Raw genomic sequence first — 24,798 nt, 5'->3', positions numbered from 1 at the left:
GTGTTGATGGAAATAAGACGTATTGCGTTAACCTAGGCGCGAAGCAAGGGTACCAACATTTTCGCCGAAGACAACAGTATGATTTTGCGTATTTCGGCCCCTAACTAAAAAAACTATTTATTGAAACTTCTTATTGAAAAAAAAAACAATGGGTAGATGCTCAATTATATTACGAATCGTATTATGTGCAGTTTTTTGTTATTACAAAAAATCTGACGCGCGCATTTAATTTCTAGCCACACAGTCGCGAGGTGAACCGTAACCTTAAAAAGGGTTCCCACCCCGGAGGGGGGGAGGGGTTCTTCAGGTAAGGATATGGTTGCTCTTCGGGAAATTCGAAAAATACCCCTAAAAATTGTGATCTCCTAAAAAAAATTAAATTAAAATAGAAAAGCCTATTTTTTCTCTTGTAGCCCCTAAAAAATACACGAGGCCCGATTTTGACCCCTAAAAATACGTCGAACATCCCTATCATCAGGTCGATATACGAAGAACGCCCCGGGGGTTTCCATGTGAAAGTTATGTAAAAACTTGTATTTACAGGTGTTATTAAATGTTTCTTTCCCTGACGATCATTGGCCGGAAGTGTATAGTAAATCTATTTCGCTTTTATAGATCGAGAACGCTTTTAAAAATACTATTATACTTTTAAGTATTTTGTGTATAATTGTGGATTCTTATAAGGGAACGTAAGGGACTATATTTAACACAGCATTACGACATTGCAAATGACGTATTGCGGATAAGGGGAATCCCCAAACTCTAGCAAATACTCATAGAAGTGGCGAAATCCTAGTTTGGTAAAATGAAATTCCTTCGTCAATCGGCGATAATACTCAATTAAAATGAAAAACGGGCATGTTACACTTTCTGAAAAAAAAATATCCACATTTATCCGCAGCTTCGATTTTTTTGTTTTTGTTGTTGTTGTTTCTCTAATTATAAAGATTATAACACAAGGGGAAATTATGACGTTTTTTCTCGCCTAAATTTCCTCTTCACATTCTCCGTATCTGTGGCAACGGGGGAGCCATATTTGATAGTCAAAAACAATATGTCCCGTGAGAATTTGTAATCTGCCAATCAAAGTCGAGGAAGACGATCACGTGGTGTGCAGTGGCACCGCGCCCGCTTAGCTCTACTCCATTTTGAAAACTTTCTCCGAAGACCTGCTTGGCTGTCGGTAATTGTTTGGAACCATGAATGCAGAACTTTCACGACAATTCTGAACGAGAAATTGTGCCGAGCTCGAGTGGTGTTTTACTACGCATCCATCTCGAGCCTCCCTTCATGTTTTAATCGCCATGAGGATTTTTAAGAAACACTTTAGATTTTGAATCGAAGTCTCAATCGACATAAACAAAAATGGAATCACAAGATTCACGGAGTGCTGGGATTTTGCAAGCGATTCTGTCTCGCTCGGATTTATGTATTGCACTATATGATTACGAAGCAGCCGAGGAAGATGAGCTTTCCTTCAAAGCGAACGAGTGTATAGAACTTCTTTCAAAGGATCCTGAAATTAGCGGAGACGAAGATTGGTGGGTTGGCAGAGTAGACGGACAAGAAAAAATTGGACTTTTTCCTGCAAACTACGTAACAAATGAAAAACGAAAATCTAGTCTCTTCCAGCCTTTAGAAATTCCATTTCGAAATATCGAGCTGATCGATGTTATAGGCGTTGGAGCGTTCGGTAAAGTATATCGAGGTATATGGAGAGACGAGGAAGTTGCAGTGAAAGTGGCCAGAACCGACAACTACGAGGATTTCACACAGACCCTAGATAGCGTCAAAAAAGAAGCTCGAATTTTCTCTATGCTACGGCATCAGAATATTGTAGGCTTGCTTGGAGTGTCACTAGAACAACCTAATTTGTGTCTGGTGCTCGAGTATGCCCGGGGAGGCGCTCTGTCTAGGGCGCTTAGCTCTTATAATAGGAATATTCCACCAAGTGTTTTGCTGAACTGGGCAATTCAGATAGCTCAAGGGATGTTCTATTTGCACTCGGAGGCACCAGTGACTATCGTCCATCGAGATTTAAAGTCCGGCAACAGTAAGTACTTAATATTATATTATGATTTATTTGTTTTGTAAAGTTTTGCGACGGAATGCTTCAACGAGTACACAAAGATCGAACGAGACATCGTTGTTTACCACGGATTTGGAATATCAAATTGTAACGAATTGGGCCCGTTTCGTGTTGGAATCTCTTAAAAATACTTTGATATTCCTTTCCGGTTTCCTTCATTGTCCGTTTTTTATGCTTTTTCACCACCCACACAAACGTCCTGTTCAGGAAATTGCGTTCAAATTATGGCCAAATATAATTTCCTGTGTTTTTTTTTTCTGTGTTGTCGAAGTCGCACTTATTTTAGAACAATACCTCAAACAACTATTTATATGTAGTAGTTATAAGAAATCCACTTATCACTATAACGAATAATTGTCTCTTGATGGGTTTTCTTTTGCCTGAACTTGACATGAAATGACATTACACTTCAAAACAAATTGTCGTGTTCGATGGCCTCGAATGAAATAGTTTCCCTTTGAAATTTGGTCAGACTATTTAAAAAAAACAAAATCTAAATTTCACATAATTGGCTTTTCTAAAAAAAATTTGGCCCCTAGGACATAGAAACATTTTTCGAATATACGGTATCTTGTTATTCTGTGCTGAAATGGTTATTCCAAAGTCCATTCTTTGTAACTCATTTAAAGTGTTTTTGTTTCCCAAAACTTGTTTTTATTTTACTTTGGCAACATGAATTAGCTTTATTGAATTCAGTGAGCATGTTTTGATTTTGACGTGTGTTGTGAAACTGTCTTTTACTATTCTTAGCCCTCGCCTGAATTTTGCTAAAAAATAAGTTAATAACAACGATTTCCAAATTTACCAAATAAGGAATTTTTTTAAACGTTTTATTAAAACCTATTTGGCCTGTGCTTTAATGTTATTTTTTCTATGATCATATACCATCTTTTTCTAAAAAAAGCATACTGATTTTTTTAATAGTAGTAATTTTAGTATAACATTATCTTAATTTTATTTTTATTAATATACAGTATGTTTAATTATCCCAAAAGGGCCCTTAAAAGGTAAAACTAAAGGTCAACTTTAACCATTTTATCTGCAATTAGACTCAAATGTAGCCAAACATGTTTAAAGTTTTAGTCTAAAGAAATAAGCTACCAATCTGGCTAACATCAGTCTTCATGTTTGTTTATGATTTCTCTGTTTTGCTATTAACACCTCCTGTGTTTGTTTTTTTATAAACCAACTTTTCTTTTTTCCATTTAGTTTTACTGCATTACAAAATCAATGAAAGTGACTTCAATAACATATTGAAGATCACAGATTTTGGTCTGGCTCGCGAGATAGCAAATACTACCAGAATGAGTGCCGCTGGTACATATGCATGGATGGCACCAGAAGTCATTCGAACAAACACATTCTCCTTTGCAAGTGATGTTTGGAGGTAAGAATAAAACATTATCTTCCATGCAATTGATGTTTGGAGGTAAAAATCAACACTGTTTCCTTTGCAAGTGATGTTTGGAGGTAAGAATCAAAACTGTATCCTTTGCAAGTGATGTTTGGAGGTAAGAATCAAAACTGTTTCCTTTGCAAGTGATGTTTAGGGGTGAGAAACAACACTATTTCCTTTGCAAGTGTAGTATGGCAAGTGAAGTTTGGAGGTTAGAATCAACACTCGGTGAGTGGTAAGGTTTTCCTTTGCAAGTGGTGATTGAGTTGTCTCTTTTTCTTTTATTAATTTTTTCCCTGCTCCCCCTCATAGTTGCATCTGCAATAACTTCAAACTTCAATTTCCAGATCTCTTTAGATATTATAATTGATATTTTATTTGGATAGTAGACATGATTCCCAAATTATTGTGGTTTCATTGATTGCTTTAGAAAAAAGTAGAACTTGAACTCAGATAACTCGCATTCTTTGCTACAGTACATAACTTAAACTATCTTCAAGTTTGCTAGGCCTTGTGTGTGACTTGTTGTATAACAATTACTTATCCTTTGCTAAGTCAAACTTTTTTTATCTTTGTCTTGCTGATGTGGTCTCTTTTTCAGTTATGGTGTGGTGTTGTGGGAGCTCCTGACTGGACAAGTTCCATATAAAGATGTAGAAGCTCTTGCGGTAGCATATGGTGTTGCTATGAACAGTTTAACTCTGCCAATACCAACAACATGCCCTGAAGTGTTCAAAAACCTTATGGCTGGTGAGCTAAGTTTCATATTGGCACCTCCCTGTTTAAGACTGAGGAGAAATCCCAAGCGAAACTATAGTATTAGAACTTCAAGTAGCTCACATTGTTAACTCTTTTGGACATTCTAGCTATTTTGTACACTGAATTACCCCAAAAGCTGGCTATAATAAAGAAAGTTAAATGTTTTAGATTAATTTCAGTAAACATGAATTTACAAGCATGTACTGTTTATCAAACCTATTTATCAAACTTTGTCCGTTATTTGCAATGCATGGTTTCCTAGAACAAAAACCTCAATTTGTTTTCTCACTTTAGCACCATTGCTAAAGTGTGGGGTTAGTTGTCTGCTTAATTGGATAAGAATTTAAGGAGTTGGTGGAAGTTACATACTTCTCTCCCAGCAAATCAAATCAAGAGTTTTATCATTTGCATACTTTCTTTCTTTCTTTTTTTTCAATGTCAGATTGTTGGAATCAGGACCCTCATAAGAGACCCACCTTCAAGGCTGTTCTAGAGGCTTTGGAAGAAATCAGTGACTCTGCCTTAATGGAGACCCAACAAGAATCTTTTCAATCTATGCAGGACGGCTGGCAGACAGAGATTGAACAAATATTCAATGAACTGAAACTCAAGGAAAGGGTGAGATAAATAAGTCTCATCATTTTTTTTTTTTTTGCAAATTTTCTTAAAATCTAACAACCCTGTGACTGATGTTTTAACCCTGTCTTCTTTATCTTGCAATGATACTTTTTTATAACCATGGGAGGGGAAAGAAGTCCTTTTGGCAGCTGTAACTTGTTAAAGAGAAACAAAGTAAATCATAGAAGCCTAAGTTAGCAGACTAAAAATAGTGTTACTTACTTAATGGTGTGTGTGACAATCTTTATTAACCTAAAATTTTACAAATTGTAGGAGCTGTCATCTCGGGAGGATGAACTGCGTAAGATCCAGATGGTTCAGGAGAGCCATGCAGATGCCTTGAGACGAAGGGAAGAAGAGCTGGCTGCCCGCGAGATGAACCTATTAGGGCGGGAAATAAGTATTATTATACAGGTAAATATAGATAAATATCTGAAACTGTAAGTATTGATAAATATCTGAAACTGTAAGTGATCGTAATACTAATTGGATTTAAAATAAATTTACGAAAAGGTGTGGGAAACAAAGGATTCATAATTACAAGATTGCAGGCGAACTGTCCTCTGGGTTATTCATTGTAGGAGAGAATATGTGGGAGAATATTATGCATTAGCATAGCATGGGGCGGGGCAATGGGGGCACGTTCCCCCCCCCCCAGTATTTTAAAAAAATATAAGGAGTTGACCAGTATGGGTGTGTCTGAGCCCCCCCTAATATTGTCTTAATGTTTCTATATTGTGCCCCCCCCCCCCCCCTATTCAATAATGCTACAGCAATGTTATGCAAGATATTCAGTGCTGCTCTGTCCTGGTTCTATTGTACATTAGAGTGAAAACACTGGTCAAGTTATTTTTTTCTATTTTTTGTTTGTCCCAGCAACAAAAGCAGTTAAAGCCTTCGCCAAAGAAGAGAAAAGGACACTTCCTCAAGTTTCGATTTGGGAGTTTAGGGAGAAAGATCAGTGCGCCCTCAGGGTTCCAGCACCGCTTCACCATCACTTCAGATACGTTTGATTTTGACTCCCCTGAGAATGGCGATGGTCATTCCTCCTCCTCGCCCCTCTCCCCCACAGTGGTGCACCGCTATAGGCTCCAGTCACGTGAGTGCTCATCCTTCTTCCCCACAAGTCATCAGATGCTCTTGTTACATTCGACAACATGAAGAAAAAAAATGACGTTTCCAATAAGCTTATTTCACAACAAATAAGGCGGAAAATCCCCCAATCCCTCCAATGCGACTTTTTTTAAAGTGATGCGACTTTTTGTGTCATTGAAATTTTAGCTTTTCGTCCCTGAGCTCATACATAGCGCAATGATAATCAACGGAAACATTATCTTAAAAAGCCAAAATCTGGGTTTTTGCATTTCAGCCGCACGTTATTTGTGTTTTGAAAAGGGAAAATCACTGCGGGGTGAACTGATGGCCATTGTAAGAAATTGTATCTACATTTTTGCATCTTGTCTCTTTTGCCGTTTCAGTATTTGTGTGGGTTGTGGCATTTATTTTGAAAAAATTCTATCAGACCGTTTTGTTTCTTGCAATATGTACTTGTTAGCGACGCGAGCGAAAGACCATTGACGATTGTTGGTTTGTTAACCTGCTGCATTGCGAAGTTAAAATCATTTTTATACATTAATTTTAAGCAAAAAGGAAGGGATGTGATATGTTATTCAGTAAATATGTTTTTATTGATTCTCAAATGAAAAAACACTATGTGCAAACAGAAAATACCATATAAATCAATAAAATGTGAAAATCTGTAGTCTTTCCTGTGCATATTATATGCATAAGTAAATTTGTAGTAAATTTTTGTCTTAGAAAAAATCATGAGCATTGGGCCCTCCGCAAAAAAGATAGAGCAATTTTAATATGAAGTGATACGGGGCTGGTCATCGTACTGTAAATCTCAAGCTGGACGTTCTTATAAAAAAGAGAAGTCCCAGTTGAGTCTTTGTCTTTCGGTTTCCTATTTAATGTCGAAAACCAGGGTGAAATGCCAGGGTTGCCAAAACGCTTTCGTCTTTTACAAGTTCCCCTTGTTGACATTCGCGTATTTTTACAGTCTTTTATAGTATACTTAATTAAGTTATTACAAGCTTTGGCTTTTAGCATGATAAGCATTCATTTTTCGACCAATCAGGGAGCGAGGGGAACATACACCAGACACGGGAAAATCCACAGGAATTCCATCGTGACCACGGGAACTTTATCGTATAGCTATACCACTCTCCTATGACTATGGGGCTCCGCTAAAAATCGCCTTTTACATTCCATCGCCGCTGGTGCCTTTGTTCTTAACGCTAACACCAATCGAGTGACTGAGTGACATTCTTTTAAACCGGTTGTATTTTTTTTTCTAGTGGAGGACCCAGGCCCCGGCGAAGATTCTCATCCTGGTAACGAACACAAGAAGAAGATCCGCACGTGGGGTCCAAGCTCGGTGCACCAGAAAGAGCGAGAAAGTCGCGCGATCCGCATCAAAGCACGTGACAGGTTCCTCGGCGAGCGCTGCGCGTCTGTTCCGAACCTGGGCTCGCAGATTCATAAGGGTGAGAGACACAGTGTCCTACTTGCTTCATAATGTTGTTGTCCCTCGTTAGTAGCGAAACTTTCCTGGCAGCATGGCGACGTACAAATTGCTCTTTGATTTCCCCACTTACAGAAACGCTATATACTCGATCCTATTACTGCAGTTTTAATTTTTTTTGCGGACTCTCATCAATAATTTTCAAAAGCTTAACCGCTTTAGATTTCCGTCATTTAACAGAATTGAATTTGGTGCTTTTGGATTGGTCAGCGCCTTGCGGAGGGGTGGCGTGATGGAAAACACCCGTAAGCACATCCGTTTTTCTAACTTGTGCAAGGTCATATACGGTGATTTGGTCGATCCCACTTGCATGACGCGTGGTTTCGTAGGCTACGAAACCCATGCAAATGAGATTTCCATCTCAGCACATCCACTAAAATCACGGCGAATTTCAATCCATCTTACCACAAAACGGCTCAATTCTATTAATGCGTCAAATATTACAAGGAAAGTTCTATTTTAATAAAACAACATTGTCACGCAAGCCGGATCTAAGGAATTAAACGTGTAAACTAATTTTATTTCATGGCCAACATTTATAGTAAATACTATCTTACCTACGTGTTTTTGGTAGAACAAGACCGCAAGACCGCCACGGCAGATAGCAGTCCCGTTTCCTCTCCTCGCCTCGCCAGCAAGTCCAACAAGCACCCGAAGATGAAGTACGAGAGGGCTATTTTCCGTGTGGGCGCCATGCTGTCCGCGATAGGGCTTGGTAGTGACATAGCGCTGGTGGCACGTGACATGCACGAGGTGCAGCTACGAACGGGAAACAAGCGAAAATCGCCGACTTCACGACGGAGCCGCGAGATCAACCGACGATCATGGCTAAGCTCGATTTCCGTCGAGGACGAGCCCGAGCCCGAACCTCAAGCGGACACTTCTTCGACTTCATTCGGGAGATACTCGGGTGCCGATTTCGGTCTGTTGCGAGGAGGTAACAAAAGGCCCATCTCGACCCCTGTTCTTCTAAAAGCGACGTTTTACACCGATAATAAAAGAACGAGTACTTTCGTGGAGCCGAACGCGCCGAATAATCGCCCTCGGGCTACGACGTGCGCGACCACGGAACAGCAACTGATCGATCTCTCTGAGGTACGGGACAGGCGGTCGAGATCTTTCGATTCCAACGTCAACAATCACGTGTCCAATGCTGCCGACCCGTATGGGACCAATGCTGGAGACCTGGTGACGTCACGACGCACTGACTCGCCTGATGTCGATAACGGGAACCGGGATTCTCCCCCACCCACCTCCCCACGGGCAAATCTGCCCAAATACGAGGTGAACTCTAATCGAATGCCCGGGCTCCGGGAGTCGTCGCTGGATGGCAAAATCCCCGGCTGGGAAAAGCCCGTGGACTCAAATTCAATGAAATTAAATGAACTGGAAAAGTTGTCTCTTTTGGACTTGAATGACGAAGTGCAGGACCCCACCAAGCCGCTGCTACAGCCTGCGGGCTCAGCTGTAAAGACCCCTACCATACAAGAACTCGAGAGAGAGTTTGTGCGGTAACCAGCTGCTTTCATGCATAAGGGATACGGGGATTGTTTTTACTGAAACTGCTAGGGACTTTATTTCCTTTAAAACTCTTTTATGGTTGTTACGCGACCACGGCGAAACCAAAACCCTTGTCTCGTTTAAGAATAGCGCGTAACCAGTCAGCATCCTAAGCCAATCGATGCCTTTCATGTTTTCACTGTCGTGTTCATAAACCATTTGGCTGCACACAGCTAGGGAATTGATTGGTCACGGTGGTATGAATGAATTCTCGGCGGTCGCGCAACAACGAATTTGGCTATAACACATAGCCACGCATGCTTCTCACAACATGTGCATTCTCACGCCATGACAGGTTAACACGTCACGCAATCTCTAATTTATGTCACATTATACAGCATCTTTCCAATGTTAGAAATGTCATGTGACTAGTAATTTTCACTTTCAGTGCGTATAGAATTCCATGTGTGGTACAGACTACGGAGATGCCTCAATTTCTTCGTAGAAAGTAAATGTATGGTCAGCCACGTGACATTTCTAGAATAACATCTTTTTATGGGTTGACAACTTTTGCATGATCAGTTATATGTGGTTAGGTACTTCAATTTGTTTCGACTCTAATAAGTTACCTTATTTGGCTTGTGCATCACGCCATGTCAGTCACGTGTATCATGTGTAACGTGTTTCTGGGCGGTGTCACTCAAAATCGCAATTTCTTCGCCGGGAAGCATGAGGTTCCGCTATAAAAGGGATAGCTCCTCCCATCCCCGGGCTCAACAACAATCAGTTATCAACCAGCCGTCAATGCGTCAACATGTCAGGACAATTACTCTGAGCGCTCAATTCAAATTTCATATTCTAAATCAAAATAAATATCATTCCTAGAGTTGTCCATCTGAAAAAGTAAAATAACGCTATGCCAAGCTGTGTGCGCTCTAAAATACGAGTATTTTCATCACAGCGCGAGAATAATTTGTGCAGGTGCGTTAGATTGTGGATAGCGCTTGTTACCTGTGCAAAAATAGTTTTATTCAATCCGACTTAGGCTCAGAGATAAGCAATATTTTGCAGGAGGCTTATAATTTGTGACTGCTAGCGTGGCAGTGTTCTGATTATAATTGCATATTTGAGCCCGCGGGTGGGAGGAGCTTTCCCTGTTATAGCGGAACCTCGTGTTTAAATAATGAGTTCTAAGGGATGCCGCTCAATAGTTCTTCATAGTGGCACCCTAATCCGCCACAGGAAACCCACGTATCAGCCTCTCCAGGCTACGATATTTTAATAGAGAAATTTCTTTTAACAATACAATTATTAGTTAGAAGCAACAATTTTGAATTCTGAAAGGTCAAATGCTGTAAAGAATTACTTTAAAATATGAAAATCAAAATTTTGCACAAAATGATAGAAAAGAATAAAATATATATATATACTATACAGGCAATGGCGTCTATTTCCATCAGCTATATCTTAGCGGTAACAATCCTGTGGGGTGGAGCCACGAAATCTGATATACTGGGGAACACCGGTAATAAGGAGAACTTACGTTCACGTTACGCCCGTGGTTCTAGGCACCAGATCTTATGTACAGTAGAACACCGTTAATAAGGACAGGCGTGGGTGATGCCATAAGATCTGATATACAATTTACCGTATTTACTCGAACAAGCGCTCCCCTCCCTCCCCTGGTTTTATGTAATTGGTTAAAATGACTGTATGATACATGTAGTTCTAAAAAAAGCACTGGAGCAGATAGACTATTATATGCGTGCTTGCAACTCCTGGGCTTGGAGTCGTCCGGAGGCTAGTTCTTTCGCTCTTCAACTCGTGGTTGCAAGGCAGTTTCTGATAATCCTTTTTTCGGGAACTGCAGTGAATAATCGCCTCTGAATGTATCTTTTTGAAGCCAAAATCAATGAAGTAGAAACTTCATAGTTTTCGGGTTGGCTTATCCAATTCCCTTAGTATTTTGGGTTGCTCACAGGAGCAGATAGCCAATTATTCGGGATGCTCAAGTAGTGGTATGGCCCTGCATTATGTCCGGGCTTCGCAATCTACGACCTCCCTATCCTTACTGCAAACAGTTCTCCCTAAGGTTTCTAGCCTCCTAATCCTTTGAGTAGTGTTTAGCTTGCTTAATTTCGGAATTTGTCGGATATTTTTGAGTATTGGAAGAAGTGGAATGAATTTACGGTGATTTTATTTGGTTGTCTGTGTAGTGCCGTTTTAGTTAGTTTGCGAATAACAGCGCCGGGGGCAGGAACGGACACTCTTTCCATAACTCCAGATTGCTCTGACATGACATTGGGTTGTGGTGAGAATAAGTTATCAACCAAAACACTGGGCAGACCTCCCTTACGTGGAATGGTATCAATACAAACTCCCGTGGAGCACCGCAACGAACCGTTTTCGTAAGTAATAACCTAATGCGAAAACCAACACTTTCGAGTCGGAAGACCTGATCGTAACAAAGGCTGCCCAAATCAGACGCTCTATCCCCCGTCCCAAGTCCTTGAACTTAACAAAGAAAAGGGGAAGAGCTTGCCTGGGAACGATAGCTTTACCAGCCTGTTCTTCACGGACAAATTTTAGGCCTTGACACGAAGATGAGCCAAGGGGCTCGCATCGTTGGTACGTCCTAAATTATTATAAATTATTATAAAAAAATTACCAATGAGAGAATCAACAGATCCTAACGCTAACCTAGTAGGGAAACCGCAATTAAGTCGAGTGCCATTATGCACAACTGTCCCTCCTCCAGTATCCCTGCTAATAAGAAACTGGATAAGGTATTCCGAAGTAGCGGAAGGTATTTTTTGGAGGAGATAACGCAGCATGAAAACTACCTAACCTCCTCTCTAAAGCAGACCCCTGTCTTTGGTAAGGCCTCCTTTCACGTGCTGATTCAAACTCCTTGAAACGTTTATCAATCTCTGCAACGTCTAACTTGCTCTGCGCCATGGGTAACACAACCAAGGAAACCGTTGTACCACAAGCTTGGCAGAACACAGCATCAGCGTCATAAGGGTATAAGCATGCAGGACATCTCCTGGCTGGCTTTCACGATCTGGAGACAAAACAGATTAAAAAAAAAACGTAAGGCTTATATATGCAATGGAAAGCCCAAAGATTCCATTGTAACGACCTCGGATGCCAATCAGGGCCCAAGCGTGACGGGAAAAGAAGTACTGAAGCGTCGCCTTTCCGTCCTACTAGGACTCTATCGATTGCAGCGGCTTCCAGAAGCGCCCACCAGAAACGACGGGGTAGAATATCCGGGGCTACAATCGTGAAAACGCAACGACACCCCTGATTGGAAAGAAATCTCCACACAGGACCGATGAGTGTGAGGGGTGGAAAAACATACAAACTCTCTTCCCTTGGCACCTGTTGCGCAAAGACGTTAACACCGGCTGACCTAGGTGAACGCCAAGGCGTGAAATGTTAAAGTGTGTGGCCTCTTCTATCCATTTGGGCGTTACTATCAAGGGCAATAAGGTATGCGGACCAAACATTCTGTCGACCAGAGCCCAGGCAGAGGCCGACAACGTACAGTCCGATCGCGCCCTAGAGGGAGCGTCTGCGGGGTTCTCGGTGGAGGGGACATACTGTAAATTAATGGCAAAGTTAGACTGCTGACTACACTGGAGCACCTCTTTAACGATCTGGTTAGTCTCCCGAACCTTTCAACCTTCTTTTTCCCACGTTTCGATAAGCGATGAGCTATCAGTATGAACATCCACCCTAGAATTACGAATGTACCCTTTGAACGATTCAAGAGACAACTTTAAAGCCTCCGCTTCAAGAAAATTGATATCACCAGGCTCTTTCTCTCGCCAGTAGTCTTTTATCTCTAAAGTAAAGTCCCCCATTACAAGGACACTGCCCCAAGCACGACGAGATGCACCACAGAACAGCTAATAGCATGCTTCTCCGATCTCCAAGGTAGAATGCTCTCTCCGACATCTATGAAACGCCAGTATTCAATTTCAGCTTTAGGGAAATCAGTCAACTTTATGGAAGGTCTTAATCTGCCCATGATACTCGCGATTGCCATAAACCTCACGGAGGTAAAACTTACAACCAGCTATAGCAAGACTAAAGGAGAACGCCTTTCCTGCAAAACGTTGAAGCGTTTTCAAAGTAACTGACTTTGAACAAAGAATATCTTCGCGGAGCAGCTTGAACTTGGATTTTTTTTTCCTCCGGGATTAAAAACACTTGCTTTACAGAATTTGAGACAAAACCCAGAAACCGCACAGAAGTTGATGGCGTGGATTGAGATTTCTCAATGTTAATAAGATATCCGGCATCAGTTAACAAGGAGCATACAATATACGCAGCGGCTTCCGCTAGTTTTGCATCTGGAGGCCGTGATACGGAGTTTTGTCGCGTAAACAACTGTCCAACATGTCGATCGTCAATGTATTGAAGTACAGGTACACCAAGGATCGTGCCGCCCCAGGCACAAATAAGCCGAGGTTATGGTACAGAAATGCACTGGCCTTCCAGCCGAAAGGCAACGGAGGAAAGGTGAAATGAAATATCATAAACTTGAAACCAAAAAACGTGTATGAGTCTGGGTGAAGAAAAACGTGTTGATACCCACTTTCCTTATCGAATGTTGTTTGGAAATGGCCATCCAAAACATACCGCGGTAAGTCCGTGAGGTGGTCGACTGTAAGCGGGAGGACGATATGTGGAGGGGTAGATCCCGCTTCCCCCCAGATCAGCACTACTCTCGCTGCAACCCAACCCAAGATGGCATCAGCGATGAAAGAGGAAAAGGACGTGCAAATATGTGCGTTTTCCAACTCAATGCAGGGTGGGAGGTCAGAGAGATTTCCCTTTAAAATCACCCTTAAAATTGCAAAGAAAGTCGTAAACATTTACACCTTCCCTGACAATGTTTTCAAAGTTAACCCCATGGAGGCTTTGGGTATTCAGACCACACGTGGGCCCTTCTCAATGAATGGATCCCGCCTTAAAATACTTGGGATTACGGAAACGAAAATCTGCCAAAGCAGGATTCTGCACAATTATGGGCCTTGAGACCTGAGGGCCAACGAAAGGCTGGGTCCCCTTGATACCGCACCAGGGCCTGGGCCGAATTATCTAACTTCTGATCTTCCAGCGCTTTTAGCTTCCTCTCCAACTCCGCCAAACGGTCCGGCTACAAAAATAAAATCTAAAAGGATTCGGCTAAATACACGCTAAACGCTTAATCCAGCGTGACTCTAATCACACCATCGCATCAACTGGCGTGACTCTGTTCACGCATTTGACATATACACTGGCGTGACTATGTCCACGCTAAACGCATAAACAAACGTGACTATTCACGCCATCGCAAAAGCAGGCATGACGCTATACCCGCTAAAGCATAAACTGGCGTCACTCTATTCACGCCAAGCATAAACTGGCGTGACTCTATTCACGCTAAGCATAAACTGGCGTGACTCTATTCACGCTAAAGCATAAACTGGCGTGACTCTATTCGCGCTAAAGTAAAAACTGGCATGACTCTATTCACGCCAAGCATAAACTGGCGTGACTCTATTCACGCTATAGCATAAACTGGCGTGACTCTATTCACGCTAAAGCATAAACTGGCGTGACTCTATTTACGCTAAAGTAAAAACTGGCGTGACTCTAATCACGCTAAAGCATTAACTGGCGTGACTCTAATCACGCTAAAGCATTAACTGGCGTGACTCTATTCACGCTAAAGCATAAACTGGCGTGACTCTATTCGCGCTAAAGTAAAAACTTGCATGACTCTATTCACGCTAAAGCATAAACTGGCGTGGCTCTATTCACGCTAATGCAAAAACTGGCATGATTCTATTCACTCTAAACATAAACTGGCGTGACTCTATTCACGCTAATGCATTAACTGGCGTGACTCTATTCACGCTAATGCATTAACTGGCGTGATTCTATTCACGCTAATGCAAAAACTGGCATGATTCTATTCACTCTAAACATAAACTGGCGTGACTCTATTCACACTAATGCATTAACTGGCGTGACTCTATTCACACTAAAGCATAAACTAACGTAACCTTTATCACGCTAAACTGTATAAAACTTGGGTAACTCTAAATTTTACGCTAAAACGCACAAAATAAAAAAAAGTTACACTAAATAACAAAAGTTCTAAATGAGCTTACCCAAAAGAAAAGACAAAACATTAAAGCTTACCAAGAAAAATGAAAAGTTATAGGGCAAAAGTAAGAGAAAGAAACAGACTAAACTGACTACAAAATAAAAACGAATAATAAAATAAACGGTTACAAACGCAAAGAGAACGAAATTGAAAACTAGAGCAAAAGGGTGCACCAGAGCGAAAGCAAACTAGTAAAACGCTACAAAGATAAAACCTATAAAAACACTAGTAGTGCAATACACACCTCCTCGGCCACTGGAGCCTCAACAACGGGCCCTGCTTTAGGGGGAACCAATAGAGGGAGAACCCTGTTGTTCTTCGGCCATGACGATGGTGGCGGTTGAAACACTTGTGCGGTAGAAAAGAAAGTACGTTTCTCTTCCGACGAGCGAAGACTGAAAGACGTGCATGAAAGGACCCGCAGACCCAAATGCGCGCGGAGCGTCCCCTGGGATTCTATGATTGGTTAAACGGTAACCCTTTTTACACATTCCTTTGTGCATTAGACCCCTCCTGGGTGGTTATACAAGAAGGGACGGGTTGTATACAAGAAGGGATGGGTGGTGTACAAGAAGGGATGGGTGGTATACAAGAAGGGATGGGTGGTATACAAGAAGGAATGGGTGGTATACAAGAAGGGATGGGTGGTATACGAGAAGGGATGGGTGGTATACAAGAAGGGATGGATGGTATACAAGAAGGGATGGATGGTATACAAGAAGGGATGGGTGGTATACAAGAAGGGATGGGTGGTATACAAGAAGGGATGGATGGTATACAAGAAGAGATGGGTTGTATACAAGAGGGGATGGATGGTATACAAGAAGGGATGGGTGGGTATACAAGGGATGGCTGGTGTACAAGAAGGGATGGATGGTATACAAGAAGGGATGGGGGATATACAAGAAGGGATGGGTGGTATACAAGAAGGGATGGATGGTATACAAGAAGGGATGGATGGTATACAAGAAGGGATGGATGGTATACAAGAAGGGATGGGTGGTATACAAGAAGGGATGGGTGGTATACAAGAAGGGATGGATGGTATACAAGAAGAGATGGGTTGTATACAAGAGGGGATGGATGGTATACAAGAAGGGATGGGTGGTGTACAAGAAGGGATGGGTGGTATACAAGAAGAGATGGATGGGTATACAAGAAGGGATGGGTGGTGTACAAGAAGGGATGGGTGGTATACAAGAAGAGATGGATGGGTATACAAGGGATGGATGGTATACAAGAAGGGATGGGTGGTATACAAGAAGGGATGGGGGATATACAAGAAGGGATGGGTGGTATACAAGAAGGGATGGATGGTATACAAGAGGGGATGGATGGTATACAAGAAGAGATGGATGGGTATACAAGGGATGGCTGGTGTACAAGAAGGGATGGATGGTATACAAGAAGGGATGGGTGGTATACACGAAGGGATGGGTGGGTATACAAGAAGGGATGGCTGGTATACAAGGGATGGCTGGTGTACAAGAAGGGATGGATGGTATACAAGAAGGGATGGATGGTATACAAGAAGGGATGGGTGATGTACAAGAAGGGATGGGTGGTATACAAGAAGAGATGGAAGGTATACAAGAAGGGATGGGTGGTATACAAGAAGGGATGGATGTGTATACAACAAGGGATAGGTGGTGTACAAGAAGGGATGGATGTGTATACAACAAGGGATGGGTGGTGTACAAGAAGGGATGAGTTGTATACGAGAAGGGATGAGTGGAATGGAAAATAAACCATAACAAAATTGCTCTTAATATATATTTAATTTTTATCAGCCACTTTTATAAATTTTCATATCATACAATGAATACTCGAACCGTATGACGGTTACGCTTGTCAAATACTGACGGGTATTTTATTAAAACAAGGAATCAAGGAAATCCTCATTACTCAAAAGGGGAGGGGGGTTATGAGAAACGATGGGCCCTGAAAATGTTCATTGACCTTTAACTTGTTATGTTAAGCATACAAATGGGGAAACCTAAAATTTGATGGTTCCTATGTTGGGTACGGTAGGGGGTACCAAAAGTTTGCTATATTCGACAACTCACATCAATCCCTCCAGTCAATGTCTGAATAATGAGCGGTCTCTAAGCTTAACCTCGCTATTATCATATGTATTATCATTATCCATTTGCAACAAATGCATGTCCTTTACATAGACATCTTACATGACTAGTCGGGAATGGGTTTGAGAATACGGGATCCGCCCTTGGTCGTTTGGCTACACAAAAATGGCCGCTTTGTTCTATCCAGCTGAGTGATCCCACAATCCCTTTTACCAGGTTCTCGGACCCAGTCTCTTTTCGCCACTTACTATTTGTAACAGGCGAATACCCTAGTATCCTACCACCAAAACGAGGCCACTTCAAACCGAGATTATCATGAAAAGGCACGAGAAAATTCGGGACGTGCATCGCTTTCGTGACACGAGTGGAAAACCTGTCGAGCCGGCCTGTTGCTAAAATACTGTTACAATTTCGAAATATTTTATTTACAAGCCTATAAAGCGGTGAACCTATACATCAGGCATCTCAATTCATCATTAGTAAATTATTTTGAACGGGTTACCTGTAATAATGATATTCATATCAATCGCTTTTCAAACCATAGACTAAAAAGTGCTTGCTGAAAAAGAAAAACTAAATTGAGTTTCAATGATAAATAGTAAAGGTAATTTCAGCCGCTTATACAATAATATTTACAGATTACACCGTAAGTTTAAATTGCAGTCTTTTAACACTAGCTAGCACAAAATTTATAATGATCAAAGACCTATATTTACGGCTTTATGCATATGTACAAAATTAATATTAAAGGAGGAACATTGATGGAAAGGGATTGGTAAAAATTGTCGATCTAAAATTGAAAAATTATAATCAAACACTGTATACTCTTTGTCAAATATAATTTCGCAAGGGAGACCTACCCCGCTGAGATTTCCATTTTTCTTTCGACCTTTTCTCTGAGTCAGTGTGTAAGAAAAATCACTTACACATTTCATACTTTCTCCCAGAGAAAAAACTCGAAAGCAGTGTTAATGTCTTCACAGTTTCCTTTAAGATCCTTAAATACATGGCATTTGTGCTTCGAGTCGCCACTGACGACTGTCGAAAACGCAAAGTACTCTGGAAAATCCTTATGCCCTTTGATCTCACTGATGCAAGGAAACGGAAAAAATCGCGGACAAACAGAAGGTTGTTTGGGGTCTATCATTGTCACGCCATCATTGTTTAAATGCAGCGTGACTTCCTTAAGCGGTGGCGTGACGCCCGTGTGTTTGGCGACTTTGCCTAACTCCTTTTGGTATTGTTTGACACAGTCACGCACGTGTTTTGGTCTAAGAGGAGGATTAGTTACCGTCGAGCACAAATACGCCACCTGGAAACTGTACTCTCGTTCCTCCTGCTCTTCTATTTCCTCCGGAAGTTCAGCGGGCTTCTCCTCCGTTACTTCCGGTTCAATCGAGCTTGTGCTTGATGAAGAGATTGTGAGGTCGGGCTCACTCATGTAATGCCTGAAGGATTTACTCGTGATGTTCTTAGCCCGGGCTGGGGACAGTTTTTTCAGGAGTTGTTTGGAGGAAAATGTGGACCGTCTTTGTGCCTTGTCCGGTTTAATATCCGGCATGGCCGATACGTCTTGCACCTAGAAAGAAAAGTAAGAACAAGTCAGACGTCATTATATTCTGTAATAGCAAGGGTCCGTTATATCAGGAAATGTTATTATTTGTTTGTATTACAGTTTTATTTGGAATTATTCGTAATAACGAGGTGTTCATAATAGCGGGTTGTCCGTAATAGCCAGATGTCTGTAATAGCGGGATGTCTGTAATAGTGAGGTGTCCATAATAGCGAGGGGTCCGTAATAACGAGGTGTCCATAATAGCGGGTTGTCCGTAATAGCCAGATGTCTGTAATAGTGAGGTGTCCATAATAGCGAGGGGTCCGTAATAACGAGGTGTCCATAATAGTGGGTTGTCCTTTATAGTAAGATGTTTGTAGAAGCAAGCTGTCTGTAAAAGCAAGATGTTCTGAATAGCCGACTATCAACCACGCCCCCTGGTTTCCCTCTTACAACTTACCGATGACGCTGATGACACAGTGGTCGTCCTTTCAAGGGATGTGCCAAGCGAGCTGGACGAGCTGTGATTGGATCTAGTGGAGTTCCGCCTTGTCCTACCGATCGAGTCCCTGCGACCCGGCGAATACATCGCTTGACATGCCAAGCGGATGGTCTCAGTCGCTGTCACGCTCGCAGTCACACGACCGCAACGGAATGCGTGACAGAACATCCGGGTCTTCTCGCCTTGGCGCGCCTCAGAGACAATATACCCGAACAGTCGCGAGTCTTCGTTGAATACTCCTAGTGATAAGACCCAGGCCACATTGTGAGTGTGGAGAATCGAGGAGGTTCGTTCGTCTACGATCACAATCTCGTCCGGTCGGATTTTTAGCGTGATTGGTCGGTAGTCTCGCGGACTCAGTTTGTCCAGCAGCGTTGCTATGCTGTCGTTGATAACTAGGTAGGATTTCTTGACCTTTACACAGCCGAGGTAGGTTATGTGAGGGATGGAGGTAAAGTCCTCGTCACCAGGACGCGCATACACGTCAGCTTTAGAAGGACTGGGCAAAGTGAACGACTGTAAAGCAAAGGAGCATTGGTTGAGGAATGGCGGATCGATCCTAAGAGAGCAAAATGTCTCAACATTTCAACCTCCAAGTATTAATTTCCATTATACTCAATGAGGTTTTGTTTATTAACCCCTCCCCCCACCAAAAAAAAAAAAAAAAACACCACCACCCCCTCCGCCTGAGATGCCCCCCACTTTGAACTCCTGGATCCACAGGATCGATATTCTCTTAAACAGCTCTTTTTAACCGGATACAGATCTCAACTGCACCTGTTTTATTGTTCGTTCTTGTGGATGTCACTACTCTTTTTTGGTTGTGTTTTTATACGTTATCATCTACTTCTATTATGATTTTATTGTGATTTCATATGTAAGGGTAGCACTTCGCATGGAACCTGGTTCCGTTCGTACTAACCCCTTTGGATCAATATTCAACAAAAAATTCGCACTTTTTGAATTCAAAGTTTCAGATCCTACAATGCGTGAAAAGCAACGCAACCGCGTATAGCGTGACAGAGGATAGAAGGACTGTTGTTGACTAGCGCCTTCGGTCCAGTGCATCGTCATTGTTTACAACGGCAACCACTCAAATCGTCTGATGAATTATAATAGTTTTCCAAGAAGGATTTTTATAAAGTTCTACTTAAACCCACCGGAAACGGAGGAAGCTCTCGGAAGCGACATCTGGAAAAACGGCACCGCAATAATGGAAGTATACCAACTACCGACTGCCGACTATCATGGCAGATGACGGCGTGTGTTACTCATAAGATGATTTTTTTTAGCGTTTCAAGGCTAGACAATGAAAGTGTGGCTATCATTTAATAGATTTCGTGCAAAATAAGACACTAATTCTTTATCTATTTGGCTTGCCGACTTTACATCCTGTGGCGCATAATAAATTGAGCACATGAAAAACATACATGCCAACTCTCCCGGTTTTCGCGGAAAACGGTTTTTAGACTTCATCTCCCGGCAAAAAAAATTTAATTCATATATATATTTACTGTAATCTCTCTATATTCCTAATTCACTATTCAGCTTCTTGTACCATGTTTACATGTAAGGGAAAGTGCTTATGACATTTGTGTGGTCTGTACTTCCGGTACCTCCCCTCGTCCAGAGGCATGTTTCAGCAGGCAGCCGAAAAGTGAAACCACAAGACACTGAACGTGACCTTGGAAACGAAGGTGCGGGTCTGGATTGCCAGAAATCACAAAGAAAAAATGCTCACTTTTTCTAATAACTAAGGGGTTTTTTAATTCAGCGTTACTGACAGTGAAAACACAGCGAGAATTAGGTTGTTAAAGGGATTGGAAAATAAATAAACACTGGGTTGAAGTTGTATGTTATATATCTGTCAGAAAAGTTATTTCGCTGAGGTTTAGAGTGTTAGAATCCTTCGTCGTAGCAAAAGCAGGATTAAAGAATGGAATGTCACGACCTAACCAAAAACTCTTATGAAAACTTCTGATATCACGATGAAAAAGAGTTGGGGGAAATAATAAGAGAAAATGGTAAAATAAATCAGTGTTAATCAAATAGGATGGACATAAACATAAGCACAAGAGAATTAAACTCTCTAATAAAATAATAAGAACAAACCCCAAATTTAAGAAACAGAGAATACATTGTATAGTAGATAACTATCGTGCATGGGTCGACATGAATAAAATAACTGAAATACCTAAGAGTCAATGACCATCAAGATGACATTGATGTACACTAATGGCGCACGCGCAAAATAAGCGCGGGAAAATACACCGCTGACCGTAAGTAAACATGCAAGCGTATGTGGTTCGATGGTTCAAGAGGGTTTTTCAAGCAAGGTTTGACAGACAAGCTGTGTTTCTATCAAAGCTTTGGGATTAGCGGATTCTCACAGTATTTATCAGTGAAATAATGAGTTTGAAGTTATGCGTACTATCACGAGTGAGACCGCACGCGCAGGCACAAAACACGAATTACAAATTGGGATTTTAGTGCAAGCAAAATTAATAAGCGGCGTGCTATTCCTGTCAAAACAAAATAAAGTAGACGGATGTGTGAAAATATTTGCGGTTAGACTATCATAGGAAAAACAGCGGTGTCCGGAAACAAACCGAGACCAACTGAACATAAATATTTTCGCAGGGCAGCCCACGGAATGGGGAGAATTGTCACTATGTCTGATATTAAGCTATCTCTAAGTTTCTAATGATTATGATTTTAACTGATTTTGCTAACGAATTTTTTTTCTTGCCCCATGGTGGGATTAACTGATCCCAGCAAACTCAACGGTAATATTTTGATAAAAGTGTTTTTGTGAGGTCTCACAAAAAGACATACGTTTTTTCTTTCCATGTCAAGAATTATTTTTTGAATAGTTTCATATACTAGCCGTAAAACCCGTTCACTATATATTTCGGTACTCATAGCCTCACTTGTAAAATAAATGCGTTTATGCACGCTTTATTCTAATTTTCGCTTTAAATTATTTTCCTGATTTGGTTTTAACAAGTTGTCTGATACGGCTGTTGTCACATTGTACATAGCCGCATAACCGGAAACCGAGTGCCAATAAGTTGCGGCATGTAGGCAAAAAGAGTGACATTAAAACAATGTACGCCTTAAAACGATAATAACAAAACCATTTCCCATCGAATATTTGGATATGATGGTAGTCATGGGATGTTTTGTTCTACAACAAATCCTCAACAAATGATAAACAACTAATGTAATCCCCTTATTTGTTTATTGGCCAGTCATTCAAGTAAAACGAATGAAAAAAATAAATTCTATTAGAAGTATTCTTACGTGTTAAAACAAAAAGAAATAGCCCTCTACTCCTCTTCAACTATATGATCCCCTGGCAACGTTTTTGAATTCTCGGCGGCGAAGATCGTAGGATGGGTAAGGGGGTCAGGGCAATGTATTCGCTCCGTTTGAATACCAACCCTGACTGGACCTTTTGCATAAAAAAATAATAACAAGCGTATCGTTTTTACTTACCCTTAGGTTAGGCGCTCGGAATGCCTTCTTCACCGTCGCATAGATAGTTTTAGCATCATTACACTTGATGATATAACACATGGCGTCCTGGGCAGGCGGGCATACAATCACCCCCAGGACACTATCGTCCCCTTCATAGAGATTCACATGCCCTATGGCCTCGATATCGAAGCTAGCCACAACTTCCCAAGGCGGGCAGTTTGTGCTGATACGCATCAAATCAGTGTCCACCTCAACATTTACTGATATCTCCTCCCCCTCGTGTCGTCTCGCGAGGGCCTCGTGAATTACCGACTGCAATACTCGGTCGTTTGACCTTTGGACCGGCACAGATTTTACGAACTTTGCGAGGTGTAAACCCAGTGAACCACTCGCGAGTCTTTTCAAGCTCAAACTCTTAGGTCTTTCGAGTCCTGATCCCTGTGGGTTAGGCGGGGTAGTGTTTGTACTAGGGGTTAGGGATCTAGAGCGCTCTATAAATTCCTCTCGTGACGATGATGAAGTCTGAAGTGAAGACGAGAGTAAATAAGCTTCGACTTTCTCATTTGGAAATTGCAAATCACTGTAAACTATATCAATGGGGTTACTCAAAGTTCGCCCGCGTCCGTCCATGATTTCATCTAAATTTTCGTATAAATTAGTTTCGCCTCTCTCCTGCGTTTCCCCATTGCTACTGCCAGTGCTATTGCTGTAAAGAGATTCTCTGTCGCTCTCCAGAAATGGGAATTCTAAGTTCTCATAAACCGGCATCTTCCGAGTACGCGGAGACGGACCAGGGGAAGGGTCTGGTGTTATTACCGGTGAGTTCTCATACACTGAGTGAGCAGGACTGGAATTAGCACTGCACCTCGCATCCCCTGTGCTAAGCGATCGCTTAAATATAAACGGGGAAGATGTCTTTTTCTTCCTCGTTGATTTCGACTTGCCTCTATTTTGATTTTTGTTTATCCACGCGAGTGTTTCGCGTATCGTTTTCAATTCTGGAATTGTTGAACCATAAGTTTCCGTTAGTTGAGCAAAATCTTGTCTAAGAATTGGATTTTCCGATTCTCTGGTCGGACGGGAGGGAATAATCTCCGAGATCCTGCTCGGAAAATGGAATATTTCGGCGTATTGTGAGTCAGTTGAAGTACAGAATCCGTTGATTTGAGGCGAAGATCCCGGAGTCACTGTCGTACTAGTGGTAGAACACCCCCGTGAATCAGTCCTCTCGCTTTCCAAGGCGCTTCCAGGCACCTCTCTGCTCCGAGTGACTTTCATACTTGTGATAATATCCGCAGGAATGACTTCATAGATGTCTTCTGCTTCGTCGTCTTTCACAACATTCACATAGGTATCGACATATGATTCATCGAGCACGCTATTTTGGCGGGCTGTACTAGTATTTGTGCTATTCACGTATAAGTTAGAGAATGGTTTTTGTAGCGTCTTGGGTCTCATGTTGTCGTCCCGTGTTTGAATTTCTTCGTAGAGGGACTCGTTGTCTTCCATATCTCGAACAGTACCTCACATTTTGGAGGCTGTCGTCGGGTGACACGGCCCTTTAGACCACGCTGTGCTTTCCTGTTATTACGGGTCGCTCCGTTCGAAACCCGATCTCACCCTCTCGATGTGTAATTTGAGCTAGACTGGTTATCTCGTACCGGCCCACGTACCGAGCGAAAAGTCAAGAACGGTCAAATGTATTCCACTTCAGTTCGACTATTTTCAGTGCAGACTGTAAAATTAAACATAAAATCATGTAACGACTGAAGTCCATAGGATATCGAGTTTAGTTCTTCTGTAAACATTGTGTAACTCTAATTCATTCAGTAATAATCAAACAAGAAACGCAGCATGCAAATAAGAAAGAGCAATAATGTGCGCTCTCTCTCGATTTTTATTATGCTTTTGATTGCAAATAATAGAAAAATTACTTGATATTTTGGGTGTTTTCTAAAAACATTGACCTTGTGAAGAAGTCGTTTATCGTTCGTTTTTATTAGAGGAATTCGTATAATCTAATAATGTACTGCAAAATGCTTTCTAATGGGCTCCCTGTGTT

General features: G+C 41.7%; 2 protein-coding genes across 2 annotated transcripts; one reads left to right on the top strand and one right to left on the bottom strand.

Annotated features, from left to right (window-relative positions):
- Nucleotides 1-1,134: 1,134 nt before the first annotated feature.
- Nucleotides 1,135-10,381, top strand: LOC5507868 (mitogen-activated protein kinase kinase kinase 10). Its single transcript, XM_001628455.3, has 8 exons — nt 1,135-2,053; nt 3,299-3,476; nt 4,087-4,235; nt 4,687-4,862; nt 5,136-5,276; nt 5,739-5,961; nt 7,223-7,411; nt 8,024-10,381. Exons 1-8 carry the CDS (start codon nt 1,366-1,368, stop codon nt 8,962-8,964), a joined length of 2,685 nt encoding a protein of 894 aa, XP_001628505.2. The 5' UTR covers nt 1,135-1,365; the 3' UTR covers nt 8,965-10,381.
- Nucleotides 10,382-16,874: 6,493 nt separating this feature from the next.
- On the bottom strand, nt 16,875-24,541 carry LOC116615017. Its single transcript, XM_032376616.2, has 3 exons — nt 22,755-24,541; nt 19,215-19,772; nt 16,875-18,778 (listed from the first exon to the last, which is right to left on the bottom strand). Exons 1-3 carry the CDS (start codon nt 24,243-24,245, stop codon nt 18,131-18,133), a joined length of 2,697 nt encoding a protein of 898 aa, XP_032232507.2. The 5' UTR covers nt 24,246-24,541; the 3' UTR covers nt 16,875-18,130.
- Between the last annotated feature and the right edge of the window lie 257 nt (nt 24,542-24,798).

Source organism: Nematostella vectensis, chromosome 7 (assembly GCF_932526225.1).
Source record: "Nematostella vectensis chromosome 7, jaNemVect1.1, whole genome shotgun sequence".
In the NCBI taxonomy this organism is placed as follows: domain Eukaryota; kingdom Metazoa; phylum Cnidaria; class Anthozoa; order Actiniaria; family Edwardsiidae; genus Nematostella; species Nematostella vectensis.
Note: the sequence above shows the minus strand (reverse complement) of the source record. Positions and strands in the feature narration are given on the sequence as shown.

Bases quoted from the DNA above. Each gene is read 5' to 3' on its own strand.
- LOC5507868 (XM_001628455.3), top strand. From the start codon at position 1,366: ATGGAATCACAAGATTCACGGAGTGCTGGGATTTTGCAAGCGATTCTG. The intron at 4,236-4,686 runs GTGAGCTAAGTT...TTTCAATGTCAG, and splicing joins GTTCAAAAACCTTATGGCTG to ATTGTTGGAATCAGGACCCT. The intron at 4,863-5,135 runs GTGAGATAAATA...TACAAATTGTAG, and splicing joins AACTGAAACTCAAGGAAAGG to GAGCTGTCATCTCGGGAGGA.
- LOC116615017 (XM_032376616.2), bottom strand. From the start codon at position 24,245: ATGGAAGACAACGAGTCCCTCTACGAAGAAATTCAAACACGGGACGAC. The intron at 19,773-22,754 runs GTAAGTAAAAAC...TTTGCTTTACAG, and splicing joins TCCGAGCGCCTAACCTAAGG to TCGTTCACTTTGCCCAGTCC. The intron at 18,779-19,214 runs GTAAGTTGTAAG...TTTTCTTTCTAG, and splicing joins CTGTGTCATCAGCGTCATCG to GTGCAAGACGTATCGGCCAT.